This window comes from Chelonia mydas, chromosome 13, assembly GCF_015237465.2.
Source record: "Chelonia mydas isolate rCheMyd1 chromosome 13, rCheMyd1.pri.v2, whole genome shotgun sequence".
Classification (NCBI taxonomy): domain Eukaryota; kingdom Metazoa; phylum Chordata; order Testudines; family Cheloniidae; genus Chelonia; species Chelonia mydas.
In genome coordinates, this window is record NC_051253.2 from 39,303,302 (window position 1) to 39,318,582 (window position 15,281).

The window sequence follows — 15,281 nt, forward strand, 5'->3', positions numbered from 1 at the left end:
CAGAGAGGCAGTTCACACCTCGTCAGGGCCTGGATGGGACAAACCCAACCTAGCCTCACAGGAACAATGGACACTGGCTTAGGCAGCAACAAAAGAATCTGTTAGGGGGTGACTCCCTCAAGGGTCTTTCTTTGGTCAGCTTGGGACTGCACTGAGGTAATGCTCACCTGACTCTGAAGGGGGAGAGCAAAGCCAAGAGGAGAGAAAGGACATGATAAAAGGGAGAGATGTTTGCCATGCTCTCTCTCTCCCACCTACATCTATGGACAGCACCACCACCAAGCAACTGAAACGCTGATCAAAGGGGAGAGCCTGACTGAAAAGTAACCAGCCAGCCTGAGGTGAGAAGCATTTAAGTTTGTAAGGACACTGAAAGTGTAAAGATCAGCTTAGAATGCGTTTTGCTTTTATTTCATTTGACCAAATCTGACTTGTTGTGCTTTGATTTATAATCACTTAAAATTTATCTTTATAGCTAATTAATCTGTTTGTTTAGTCTACCTGAAGCAGTGAATTTGTTTTGAAGTGTGTCAGAGGCTCCCCTTGGGAGAACAAGCCTGATACATATCAATTTATTTGTTAAATTGATGAACTCAAATAAGCTTGCAGCGTCCAGCGGGTATAACTGGACACTGCAAGACGGAGGTTCCCAGGGTTGTGTCTGGGACCGGAGACATTGGCTAGTGTCATTCACTTGCAAGTAGCTGGGAGCAGCTGACATGCCAGAGGCTGTGGGGGTTCTCAGAGCAGGGTAAGGCTGGCTCCCAGAGTCAAGGATTGGAGTGGCCTAGCAGATCACCGGTCCAGACAACACCAGAGGGGAACATCACAGCATGTGTGAGGGAGATTCCCAAAACCTGAGCCATTCTTTTTAGGTGACAGATCTGAGGAACTTTCCCAGATTGAGGTATCATTAGAGGAGGTTTTGAACAAATTGATAAATAAAAGAGCAATAAGTCACCAGGACCAGATGGCGTTCACCCACGGGTTCTGAAGGAACTGAAATGTGAAATTGCAGAACTACTAACTGTAGTCTGTAACCTATCATTTAAATTAGCTTCTGTACCAGATGACTGGAGGATAGCTAATGTGACACCAATTTTTAAAACGTGCTCCAGAGGTGATTTCTGCAATTACAGGTCTGTAAACCTGATTTCAGTACCAGGCAAATTGGTTGAAACTATAATAAAAAACAATATTGTCAGACATATAGATGAACATAATTTGTTGAGGAAGAGTCAACATGGTTTTAGTAAAGGGAAATCATGCCTCACTAATCTAGTAGAATTCTTTGAGGGGGTCAACAAGGATGTGGACCAAGGGGATTCAGTGGATATAGTGTACTTAGATTTTCAGAAAGCCTTTGACAAGGTCCCTCACCAAAGGCTCTTCAGCAAAGTAAGCTGCCACAAGATAAGAGAGGAGGTCCTCTCATGGATTGGGAACTGGTTAAAAGATAAGAAACAAAGGGTAGGTATAAATGGTCAGTTTTCAGAATGGAGAGAGGTAAATAGTGGTGTCCCCCAGGGGTCTGCTCTGGGACCAGTCCTATTCAACATATTCATAAATGATCTGGAAAAAGGGGTAAACACTGAGGTGGCAAAATTTGCAGATGATACAAAATTACTAAAGATAGGTAAGTCCCAGGCAGGCTGTGAAGAGCTACAAAAGGATCTCTCAAAACTGGGTGACTGGGCAACAAAATGGCAGATGAAATTTCATGTTGATAAATGCAAAGTAACGCGCATTGGAGAGCATAATCCCATCTATACAGATAAAATGATGGGGTCTAAATTTGCTGTTACCACTCAAAAAAAGAGATCTTGGAGTCATTGTGGATAGTTCTCTGAAAACATCCACGCAGTGTGCAGTGGCAGTAAAAAAAGGGAACACAATGCCAGGAATATTTAACAGCAAGGAGTCCGGTGGCATCTTAAAGACTTGCAGATTTATCTGGGCATAAGCTTCCATGGGTAAAAACCACTTCTTCAGATGCATTAGTAATTAAGAATAATAATTAAGAAAGGGATAGATAATAGGACAGAAAATATCATCTTGCCTCTATATAAATCCATGGTATGCCCACATCTTGAATACTGCGTGCAGATGTGGTTGACCAATCTCAAAAAAGACATATTGGAATTGGAAAAGGTTCAGAAAAGGGCAACAAAAATGATTAGGAGTATAGAACAGCTTCCGTATGAGGAGAGATTAATAAGACTGGGACTTTTCAGCTTGGAAAAGGGACTGCTGAGGGGAGATATGATTGAGGTCTATAAAATCATGACTGGTGTGGAGAAAGTAGATAAGGAAGTGTTGGTTACTCATTCTCATAACACAAGAACTAGGAGTCACCAAATAAAATGAATGGGCAGCAGCTTTAAAACAAATAAAAGGAAGTACTTCTTCACACAATGCACAGTCAACCTGTGGAACTCCTTGCCAGAGGATGTTGTTGTGACGAAGTGGGACTGTTCTTAATGTTTCCTCTGAATAGTGTGGGGGTGCCTCAGTTTCCCCTATGCAGTTCTTAAATATCTAGCTGGTGGGGTAAGGGTGTATGATCATTGCAGAGCCCTAGAGGGCAGGTGTGTGCAGGGGTCTGGACACAGAGAATGGCCGACACCCTGTTTCCTGGCAACTGATAGCCTGGCCCTTCCCTCCTGCAAGGTGAGAGCTAAAGAGTTGGAGAACACAGGAATCCGGTGACCTCCTGGCCTGGAAAAGGAACAAAGCCCAGGGGAGGAGGGGCTGGGGGGAGTTTCAGTTTGGGGCTGGCTGGGACATGGAGTGAAGTGCAGACGTGGTTGTCTGGCTCACTGCCCCCCAAAATGGACCCAGCTGAGGGGTCCTGTTCTCTGCACCTACAAGCTCTGTTTTAGACCATGTTCCTGTCATCTAATCAACCTTCTGTTTTACTGGCTGGCTGAGAATCACGTCTGACTGCGGAGTTGGGGGGCAGGACCCTCTGGCTTCCCCAGGACCCCGCCTGGGCGGACTCGCTGTGGGAAGCGCACGGAGGGGCAGAGGATGCTGAATGCTCTGAGGTCAGACCAGGAAGGTGGAAGCCATGTGAGCTGTGTGTCCTGAAGACAGGCTGCTCACAGAAAGGCGACTGCCCCAGAGTCCTGCCTGGCTTCATGGGGAGCAGTTCCAGAGCATCGCCCAGGGACTCCGTGACAGTTGTGAAGGCCAAGACCATAACAGGGTTCAAAAAAGAACTCGATAAATTCATGGTGGATAGGTCCATCAATAGGTATTAGCCAGGATGGGCAGGGACGGTGTCCCTAGCCTTCGTTTGCCAGAAGCTGGGAATGGGTGACAGGGGATGGATCACTTGATGATTACCTGTTCTGTTCATTCCCCCTGGGACACCTGGCACTGGCCACTGTCAGAAGACAGGATACTGGGCTAGATGGACATTTGGTCTGACCGAGGTAGGGCCATTCTTATGTTCTTATGTTGACATTCTAGAGAGAGTATAAATATAATAGATACAATTGGATATAAGCACTTCATGATTTTTGGTACTGAAACAAAATAAAGGATGACGACAGGATGAAGACATGGTTCCGTGGAATGTAACGAAGCTGAGACGGAGACCGTTACTGTAGCAATGCGAAGACTCACAGGTGCGGTGCCTCCTGCTGGTCATCTGGGAATTAGCTCTTTCCCGCCTTTGGAGCGCCCTCTGCAGGCTGGTGTCTTGCCAGCCACTGGCCCTGTGTCCCTCCCGGACCCCAATGCCCTTTATCATGGGGTTCTGCCCCAACAGTACCCCCCCACTCTGGGTCTCCCCTCCCTGGGGAACCCCCAACCCTCTAAACCCACCTTGCCTCAGGGACTACTGCCAGCCATCATCTAACCCCCGCTCACTGGGGCAGACTGCAGTGTAATGGCCGCTCATCATTGGCAAGGGGTTACGACCTGCTGCCTCTGCCTATTCCCAGGCTGCCCCTCTGCAGCCCCAGTACCTTTGTAGGCCTTCACCAAGGCCTGCAGCCTGGGGGTTTACCAGGCTGGAGTGCCCAGCTCCCTTTGCCCTTCCCCAGCACTGCTCCAGTTCAGGTACCTTGCTCCCAGGCAGCCAGCCCTTCCCACTCCAGGGCTAGAGTGAGACTCCTTCAGCTCCTGCCCCCCAGCCCCTTTCTCAGGGCCAGCTGGGCCCTGATTGAGCTCGCCACACCTGTGGTCAGCTACTCACTCAGCTTTTCCCAGCTGCAGCCCTCTCCAGGGCTGCTTTTAACCCCTTCAGGGCCGGAGCGGGGTGACCACCCCACTACAGTTACTCTCTTAGAATAGCTGTGACTATAACAGCGGAGAGCCAAGTTGGAGCCATCCTTGCAAGGAGACTAGGTTGGTGCTGGGAGAGGGGAGAAAGCAAAGAATGGGGCTGTTGCTTGTATTATTTATCTAGCACCACACTGACCTCAAGTGGCAAAATGTGTTCACAAATTGGAGATGATTACTGCAGATATTCTTACAGCTTTGCCAGTAAATCTGCTTTTGTCGCTGAAAGAGTGGGTATTCTTCTCAGGCAAGAAGTGAGATGATCTGGTAAAGACTCACTTTCTGTCTATTTATTTATGCTGGACAAGTTTTGATTCCTTAGCTGCTGAGTACCAATTTTTCCCCTTCAGAATATGAGCTTCTTGGCGATGGCACGGATTGTGTGTTTTTATTTGTTTAGTTTTAGTGATATTGAATGGCCTGATTGAACTTTCCTTCAAGAACAGGGCTGGGGGCATCTTTCACCAGAGTTGCTCATGAGAGGGTGGATATGTTCTGGGTCTCTCCTGATTTTACCTTAATGGGTGATTCATGATACTCACCAACATTTCTGAGATGACAGGTTTCAGAGGAGCAGCCGTGTTAGTCTGTATCCGTAAAAAGAACAGGAGTACTTGTGGCACCTTAGTGACGAGCAAATTTATTAAAGCATAAGCTTTCGTGAGCTACAGCTCACTTCATCGGATGCATTCAGTGGAAAATACAGTGGGGAGATTTATATACACAGAGAACATGAAACAATGGGTGTTACCATACACACTGTAAGGAGAGTGATCAGGTAAGGTGAGCTATTACGAGCAGGAGAACGGGGAGGGGGGGGAACCTTTAGTAGTGATAATCAAGGTGGGCCATTTCCAGCAGTTGACAAGAATGTCTGAGGAACAGTGGGGGGAGGGGACTAAACATGGGGAAATAGTTCTACTTTGTGTAATGACCCATCCACTCCCAGTCTTTATTCAAGCCTAAGTTAATTGTATCCAATTTGCAAATTAATTCCAATTCAGCAGTCTCTCATTGGAGTCCGGTTTTGAAGTTTTTTTGTTGAAGAATTGCCACTTTTAGGTCTGTAATCGAGAGACCAAAGAGATTGAAGTGTTCTCCGACTGGTTTTTGAATGTTAGAATTCTTGACACCTGATTTGTGTCCATTTATTCTTTTATGTAGAGACTGTCCAGTTTGACCAATGTACATGGCAGAGGGGCATTGCTGGCACATGATGGCATCTATCACATTGGTAGATGTGCAGGTGAACGAGCCTCTGATAGTGTGGTTGATGTGATTAGACCCTATGATGGTGTCCCCTGAATAGATATGTGGGCACAGGTGGCAACAGGCTTTGTTGCAAGGATAGGTTCCTGGGTTAGTGGTTCTGTTGTGTGGTTGCTGGTGAGTATTTGCTTCAGGTTGGGGGGCTGTCTATAAGCAAGGACTGGCCTGTCTCCCAAGATCTGTGAGAGTGATGGGTCGTCCTTCAGGATAGGTTGTAGATCCTTGATGATGCGCTGGACAGGTTTTAGTTGGGGGCTGAAGGTGATGGCTAGTGGCGTTCTGTTATTTTCTTTGTTGGGCCTGTCCTGTAGTAGGTGACTTCTGGGAACTCTTCTGGCTCTATCAATCTGTTTCTACACTTCAGCAGGTGGGTATTGTAGTTGTAAGAATGCTTGATAGAGATCTCGTAGGCGTTTGTCTCTGTCTGAGGGGTTGGAGCAAATGCGTTGTATCGTAGAGCTTGGTTGTAGACAATGGATCGTGTGGTGTGGTCTGGATGAAAGCTGGAGGCATGTAGGTAGGAATAGCGGTCAGTAGGTTTCCAGTATAGGGTGGTTTTTATGTGACCATCACTTATTAGCACCATAGTGTCCAGGAAGTGGATCTCTTGTGTGGACTGGTCCAGGCTGAGGTTGATGGTGGGATGGAAATTGTTGAAATCATGGTGGAATTCCTCAAGGGCTTCTTTTCCATGGGTCCAGATGATGAAGAAGTCATCAATATAGCACAAGTAGAGTAGGGGCATTAGGGGACGAAATCTGAGGAAGCGTTGTTCTAAGTCAGGCATAAAAATGTTGGCATACTGTGGGGCCATGTGGGTACCCATAGCAGTGCCGCTGATTTGAAGGTATACATTGTCCCCAAATGTGAAATAGTTATGGGTAAGGACTAAGTCACAAAGTTCAGCCACCAGGTTTGCCATGACATTATCGGGGATACTGTTCCTGGTGGCTTGTAATCCATCTTTGTGTGGAATGTTGGTGTAGAGGGCTTCTACATCCATAGTGGCCAGGATGGTGTTTTCAGGAAGATCACCGATGGATTGTAGTTTCCTCAGGAAGTCAGTGGTGTCTTGAAGATAGCTGGGAGTGCTGGTAGCGTAGGGCCTGAGGAGGGAGTCTACATAGCCAGACAATCCTGCTGTCAGGGTGCCAATGCCTGAGATGATGGGGCGCCCTGACAGCAGGCTTATGGATCTTGGGTAGCAGATAGAATACCCCAGGTTGGGATTCCAGGGGTGTGTCTGTGCGGATTTGCTCTTGTGCTTTTTCAGGGAGTTTCTTGAGCAGATGGTGTAGTTTCTTTTGGTAACCCGCAGTGGGATCAGAGGGTAATGGCTTGTAGAAAGTGGTGTTGGAGAGCTGCCGAGCAGCCTCTTGTTCATATTCCGACCTATTCATGATGATGACAGCACCTCCTTTGTCCGCCTTTTTGATTATGATGTCAGACTTGTTTCTGAGGCTGTGGATGGCATTGTGTTCTGCACAGCTGAGGTTATGGGGCAAGTGATGTTGCTTTTCCACAATTTCAGCCCTTGCACATCAGCGGAAGCACTCTATGTAGACGTCCAGTCTGTTGTTTTGACCTTCAGGAGGAGTCCACCCAGAATTCTTCTTTTTGTAGTGTTGGTAGGAAGGTCTCTGTGGGTTAGTATGTTGTTCAGAGGTGTGTTGGAAATATTCCTTGAGTTGGAGACGTCAAAAATAGGATTCTAGGTCACCACAGAACTGTATCATGTTCGTTGGGGTGGAGGGGCAGAAGGAGAGGCCCTGAGATAGGACACATTCTTCTGCTGAGCTAAGAGTATAGTTGGATAAATTAACAATATTGCTGGGTGGGTTAAGGGAACCACTGTTGTGGACCCTTGTGGCATGTAGTAGTTTAGATAGCTTAGTGTCCTTTTTTTCTTTTGTAGAGAAGCAAAGTGTGTGTTGTAAATGGCTTGTCTAGTTTTTGTAAAGTCCAGCCACAAGGAAGCTTGTGTGGAAGGTTGATCTTTTTATGAAAGTATCCAGTTCTGAGAGCTCATTCTTAATCTTTCCCTATTTGCTGTAGAGGATGTTGATCAGGTGGTTCCGCAGTTTCTTTGAGAGCGTGTAGCACAAGCTGTCACCATACTCTGTGTGGTATGTAGATTGTAATGAATTTTTTACCTTCAGTCCTTTTGGTATGATCACCTGTTTGCATTTGGAAAGGAAGATGTCTGTCTGTATCTGTACGAGTTTTTTCATGAACTTGATAGATTTCCACTCCATATGGCTAAATTCAGTGCCTTGCATGGTGACAGGTTTCAGAGTAGCAGCCCTGTTAGTCTGTATCTGGTGACACGCCGGATTAGGGAAAAGAATGTAAATACACACACACAGAATGTGTGTGTGAGAGAGAAAAGGAGTACTTGTGGCACCTTAGAGACTAACCAATTTATTTGAGCATGAGCTTTCATGAGCTACAGCTCACTTCATCAGATGCATACTGTGGAAACTGCAGAAGACATTATATACACAGACACCATGAAACAATACCTCCTCCCACCCCACTCTCCTGCTGGTAATAGCTTATCTAAAGTGATCATCAAGTTGGGCCATTTCCAGCACAAATCCAGGTTTTCTCACCCTCCGCCCCCTACACACAAACTCACTCTCCTGCTGGTAATAGCCCATTCAAAGTGACCACTCTCTTCACAATGTGTATGATAATCAAGGTGGGCCATTTCCTGCACAAATCCAGGTTCTCTCATCCCCCTCCAAAAACAGAGAGAGAGAGACAGAGATATTTCTGTTTTCAGTTCAATGTTTGCGGACCTCTCCCATTTCTATCTCCGAGTCGCCCCCAGTGCTGCATCCCTGCTGCTCCGCACAGCCCCCCCCCCCACCCCACCGCTCCCTGTCACTGTGTCTCTCATGGAGCAGTAATAGGTCGCAGAGTCGCTCAGTTCACTGGACGGTTTCCAGAGGTGGAAGGATTTGTTCTTTTTATCGTAGGTGGCACTGAACAGTTTTCTGATCCCTTCATCTGAGCCCTTCCATCCAACATCCCTCAGGAAGACTTTGAGGTGCTGACTGGGATATGGCAAGTGCCAGAAGGGGATGGGAGACCCAGAAATCTGACATGTGCAGTTCAGACCACCAGCTCCTCTTGGGAGATAACGCTGCCTTTAGTTTGGGTCACCGAGTCTGCTCCATAGGTGCCCTCTGTGGGAGGAACAGGGCAGAACAGAGACACTCAGATATAACAGAACCAGAGCCGTTACACTCCAAGACAACGTCCATGTAACAGATACAAACAGCACAGCTAAAACATGATAGATAAACACAGATACAATACGAACGTGGTAGATACACAAACTATGTCCTGAGAGACCATGCAAACATAAATAGACACCATCAGATGCAACAGGAACGTAATATTTAAACTCCAATAACATAGAGAATATTGACACTCAGGGCCTGGCTACACTTGAGATGTGGAGCTCTGTGAGTTAGCAGCAGGGAAAGCCCTGCCGTGTGTCCATGCTGTCAGCTGCAAGTGCACTGGCATGGCTTCATTAGCAGCTCCTGCAATGCCTCAGAGAGCAGTGCATTGTGGTAGCTATCCCAGCATGCAAGTGGCTGAAACATGCTTTTCAAATGGGGGGTGTGGGGAGTGGAGTGTGACAGGGAGTCTGTATGTGGGGGGAGAGAGAGTGGGTTTTGGGGGGCTGAGAGCATGTCAGCATGCTGTCTTGTAAGTTCAGAGGGCAGCAGACCCCCCTACCCCCGCCTTCCTCTCTCTCGCACAGCATTCCACGCTAATGGTGCTTTGTCCGGAGCAGATAAGCAGCCGGCTGTGGGAAACCGAGCTTTGAAAGGGGATATCCGCATTCCTGCAGCTGATTCCAAACAATGACAAGAGTGGCAACTTGACTTCAGGGGATTATGGGACGTTTCCGGAGGCCGATCAAAGCACAGTAATGCAACACGGCTTCCACACTGACACGGGGGCGTTTCAGCCAAGGTGCAGCAAGCGTTATGCTTCTCATGGAGGTGAATTACCAGGAGCGCTCCAGCTGCAGAGTCCAGGCGCTCTACGTGCCTTGCCAGTGTGGATGGGTCATGAGTTAGGGATCCTGGGGCTGCTTTAATCGTAGAATCGCAGAATCACAGAATATCAGGGTTGGAAGGGACCTCAAGAGGTCATCTAGTCCCACCCCCTGCTTAAAGCAGGACCAATCCCCAACTTTAATGCACTCTAACGTGCAAGTGTAGCCAAACCCTGAGAGACATCACAAACACAATACCTTCAATTAGATATAATACAAATATAATTGTACTCAGATATAATCAAAAGAGCACTGACACTCTAGAGAGACTATAAACATAGTAGATACAATCGGATATAAGCACTTCCTGATCTTCAGCATTTAAAATAAATTATGAAGACACTATGCATACTTGGTTGGATAGAATGTAACAAATTTGAGAACACTGAATGTTACTCACTAACGGTACGGCTACACTTGCAGATGTAGAGCGCTTTGAGTTAATCCAGCCTTCATCAAGCGCAGAAGGGAAAGCGCTGCAATCTGTCCACACTAACAGCTACAAACACAGTGGCGTGGCCACATTGGCAGCTCTTGCGATGGTCACAGAGAGCAGTGCAGTGTGGTAGCTATCCCAGCTTGCAAGTGCTTTTCAAAAGGGGGGGTGGAGTGCTATTACCAGCAGGAGAGTGGGGGAGAGAATCAATGGACACAAATCAGACGTCAAGAATTCTAACATTCAAAAACCAGTCGGAGAACACGTCAATCTCTCTGGTCACTCGATTTCTGATCTCAAAGTGACTATCCTTCAACAAAAAAACTTCAGAAACAGACTCCAATGAGAGACTGCTGAATTGGAATTAATTTGCAAACTGGACACAATTAACTTAGGCTTGAATAAAGACTGGGAGTGAATGGACCATTACACAAAGTAAAACTATTTCCCCTTGTTTATTTCCCCTCCTACTGTTCTTGTCAACTGCTGGAAATGGCCCACCTTGATTATCACTACAAAAGGTTCCCCCGCCCCCAGTAATAGCTCACCTTTCCTGATCACTCTTGTTACAGTCTGTATGGTAAAACCCATTGTTTCATGTTCTCTGTGTATATAAAATCTCCCCACTGTATTTTCCACTGAATGCATCCGATGAAGTGAGCTGTAGCTCACGAAAGCTTATGCTCTAATAAATTTGTTAGTCTCTAAGGTGCCACAAGTCCTCCTTTTCTTTTTACGGATACAGACTAACACGGCTGCTACTCTGAAACCTATTTATCTTCTAGAAACACACCGCCCCCGTCGGCAAAGTGTGATCAGAAACCGGAAATCCCTTCAGCAGTTTTTCTTACACCTTTACCAGTAGACACAGTATTTTTCTGATGCAAGACCTGGTGTCTCCGGTGAAGACTCGCTGTTTATCAATGTGTCCTGGGCCAGTGAAGACTCTTCGATTGCTCCGTACCAGTTTTCCTATAGAATATGAACTTCTCCACCATGATCAAGGCAGAGTTCGTGTCTTTTTGTTGATTTAGTTTCAGTGACAGTGAGTTGTCTGGTTACACTTTCCTTCGAGAACAGGGTTGGGGCAGCTTTCACCAGAGTTCCTCATGAGAGGGTGGATGTGTTCTGGTCTTTCCTGATTTTACCCAATTTAGTGATTCGTGACATTCACCATCATTTCTGAGATGGCAAAACTACAGATTAGGGCAAAGAAGGAAAACCGAGAGAGCTAAACTGTGTGTGTGAGAGAGAGGGAGAGAGAGAGAGGGAGAGAGAGAGAGAGAGAGAGAGTCAGAGAGAGAGAGAGAGAGAGAGTCAGAGATTTCAGTTCCAAGTTCATTGTTTGCAGACTTCCCCCCTTTCGGCCCCTGAGTCACCCCCAGACCCAGGTGCCCGCCTCCCTGCTGCTCCGCACATCCCCTCCCTGCGCGGTTTTTGCTCAGCTCCCCATCTGGTCTGTGTCACTGTGTCGCTCGCGGCGCAGTAATAGGTCGCGGAGTCGCTCAGTTCGCTGGCCGGTTTCCACAGGTGGAAGGATTTGTGCGTTTTATCGTGGGTGGCATTGAACCCTCTTCTGATCCCTTCATCCGAGTCCTCCCTTCCCAGGTCCCTGAGGAAGAGCCTGGGGGGCTGGTTGGGGAACTGCACGTACCAGAAGGGATAAGCAGCGACAGAAAATTGATAGGTACAGTTCAGACGCACCGGGTCCCCTTGGGAGATGGTAACGCTGCCTTCAGTTTGGGTCACCGAGTCTGCTCCATAGGTGCCCGCTGTGGGGGGAACAGAGCAGAACAGACGTACTGGAAAGGAGCTGATGTACTTCGAGACAACATGCATGTAACCGATACAAACAGCGCAGCAAAAACATGGTAGATAAACACGTAGATACAATAGAAACGCGGTCGAGTCACTAATAGAGACATGAAGTGTGCCCTGAGAGACCATGCGAGAAAAAATAACATTTAGGCTCCGATATAATAAAGAATATTGGCGCTCAGAGACAACATACGCACAAGACGTACAATCCTCTATAACAGAAATATAATATTTATACTCGGATACAACAGAAAACATTAACCCTCCTGGACAGTACAAACATGCTAGATGCGATCGGATGTAATATGAGCACTTCGTGATCTCAGCCGTTCAGACAAACCAGACGATGAAGGCAGGAAGGAGACATGGTTCCATAGCATATAACACCGCGGGGAACACACTGACTGTTACTCACTAGCGGTGACTATAGCAGCGCAGAGCCAAGTCAGAAACATCCTTCGGCTGAACGATACTTTGACTAAACAGAGCTAATCCTCCTACCGCCTCTCCTCTGCGTGTCGAGTAGCGCCAGTTTCGGAAAGGCAAGTGTTCTGTCCGGTAAAAGGTGCCTTAAATGATGTTGCATCTGTGAGTAGAAGCTGACACTTGTCGCAGCAGCACGAACCCAGCTTCACAGGAGTGATTCCCCCTGCTCTGTAAATCCTCCTCAACGGTACTGTCAGAAACGGGTGGGGGCGTGGGGAGGACAAAGGGGGCTGGGTTGGTGTCAAGAGAGAGGGCAGAGAACACGGGACGGAAAAACGCTCTTACTTTTATTATTTACCTAGCACCACACCGCCCCCAAGCGGTAAAATGTGTTCACAAAAATGGGAAAAAGAAAAGGAGGACTTGTGGCACCTTAGAGACTAACCAATTTATTTGAGCATGAGCTTTCCTGAGCTACAGCTCACTTCATTGGATGCAAAAATGGGAAATTGCTTCATCCGATTTGTTTACACCTTTGCCGGTAAAACAGCCTTTCTGATGCAGAGAGGGGGCATTTTTCTGATGCAGCAGGTGAGGGAGGTCGTCTAAAGGCTCTTCTGTCTGTCTCTGTATACTGGGCTGGAGAAGGTTCCTCAACTGCAGAGCGCCCGCTGGTTTTCCGGTTGGATATGAACCTCTCACCCGTGATCATGCTCGAGTTCGTGGGTTAATTGGTTTAGTTTGAGTGATATTAACTGTCTGGTTGCACTTCTCTTCCAAAATGCACCTGGGGGCAGCTTTCACCAGACTTGTTCATGGGAGGTGGTGCGGGTGGAAGTGTTCTGGTCTTCCCTGATTTTCCCTGCTTTAGGGATTCATGACATTCACCGCCATTTCTGAGATGGCAACGCTCCGGGTTAGGGCAAAGCAGCAAAACACAGAGAGCTAAAGTAAGAGAGAGAGAGAGAGAGAGAGAGAGAGAGAGAGATTTCTGTTCCAAGTTCAAAGTTTGCAGACTCCCCGCCCCCGCTTTATGCCACGGAGTCGACCCCGGTGCCCGCCTCCCCGCTGCTCCCCGCTGCTCCGCACAGACCCTGCGCGGTTTTTGCTCAGCTCCCCCGCTGCTCCGTGTCACTGTGTCTCTCACGGCGCAGTAATAGGTCGCGGAGTCGCTCGAGTCGCTGGACGGTTTCCACAGGTGGAAGGATTTGAGCTTTTTATCGTGGGTGGCATCGAACCCTTTTCTGATCCCTTCATCCGAGTCCTCCCTTCCCAGGTCCCTGAGGAAGAGCCTGGGGGGCTGGCTGGGGGACTGCACGTACCAGAAGGGATCGACGTTAGCAGCGACAGAAAATTGATAGGTACAGTTCAGACGCACCGGGTCCCCTTGGGAGATGGTAACGCTGCCTGCAGGTTGGGTCACCGAGTCTGCTCCATAGGTGCCCTCTGTGGGGGGAACAGAGCAGAACGGACACACTCAGATACAACAGAACCGGAGCTGAGACACTCCCGGAGAGAGGTGCTGGAACAGTTTTGCTGTTATGAGTACTTCCAGCAGCGGGATGCGGCAGCACCCCAAATTCCAGCACTTGTGTTCCCAGGTAACATGCACGTAACAGAGAGAAACAGCGCAACATTACATGATCGATGTCAAAACAGAACTGGAGTAGAGTCCCTTGGTGATAATAGAAAGGTAAGGAATGCACTGAGAGACAATATAAACGTAACAGATACACTAGAAACATAATTTAATTCGGATATAATGGAAACAGAATATTGGCACTCCGAGACAATACAAACATACATGCAATCAGATATAAAATAAAACCATATTTAAACTGGGATATAAGAGAAAACAATGACCCACAGAGATAATACAAAATAGATACAATTAGACATAATATAAGCAAGTTCGTGACCTTAGGCATTGAAACAACCTCAACGGGGAAGAGAGGATAAAGATATGGTTTCATAAAATGTGAGAAGTCTGAGGAATACAATCTTACTCACTTAGAACAGACACGATTATCACAGCTGAGAGCCAAGGTAGAGTCATGCCTGGACTGAAAGATTCTTCGACGAAACAGAGCTAATTCCGAAACCAATAACAATTTGCATATTCGTGTCTGGTTGCTTCAGTTTAGAGAAGGTGAGAATGTTATACCCATGAAGGTGCCTCTAGAAATGTACCCGGTATCTCTGTGTTGTAGCTGCGATATAGCTGAATAACATTGACCTAACTTCACCTTCTGTGCTCTGTAAATGCTTCGGGATGGCGCTGTCACGAGATGGGAGCGGTTGAGGGGCAGAGTTTGGGGGAGGAGGTTGCTGGCTGGTAGGAAAATACTCAGGGCAAGAACAGAGCCGAATCATCTCATTGGTGTGTTTTTCTAGATCAACTCTGCCCCAGCGTAGCAAAAGGCCTAAACTAGCGGGAGACAAGGGGTGAGGTAACACCTTGTGTAGGTGCATCGACTTCTGTTGGTGAGAGAGAGACAAGCTTAGGAGACACAGTATCTTCCATAGAAGTTGGTCCAGTACAAGATACTACCTCATCCACCTCGTGTCTCTGATATCATGGGACTGACAGGGCTACAGCTACTCTGCATAAACTAGTGGGGGAAATATTTTAGCAGAATCGGATTTCCTGATACTTTGCAATCAGAATGTACAGCAAAAATAGTGGTTATAACTGGTGCAAGGCAATGCCTGGTGTTACAAAGCATTTGTCTGTGTATGTATCTATGCAGTGTGTTACCTCACCCCCCTTGTCTCTGTGTGTTTATGTGTGCCCTTTTCACTGCAGCATTCCCCGCCCACACACACACCATATGTACCTGCCTTTTCTACACCGTATAATTTTCCTGCCAGAACACGGCCGTACCAGGCTTTTATCAGAGGGAATGGGAGTTTTGCCCTTCGGATTGTTTCATACGTTGCAGTGAAATTTGTTTAATTCAGTTC

At 47.3% G+C, this 15,281-nt stretch overlaps 1 gene segment (V, D, J or C); it reads right to left on the reverse strand.

Moving 5' to 3' along the window:
- Nucleotides 1–13,184: 13,184 nt before the first annotated feature.
- On the reverse strand, nucleotides 13,185–14,705 carry LOC114020034. The segment is given in 3 exon segments: nucleotides 13,185–13,262; nucleotides 13,411–13,763; nucleotides 14,328–14,705. Coding segments are annotated over 3 exon segments (477 nt in total).
- Nucleotides 14,706–15,281: the final 576 nt, after the last annotated feature.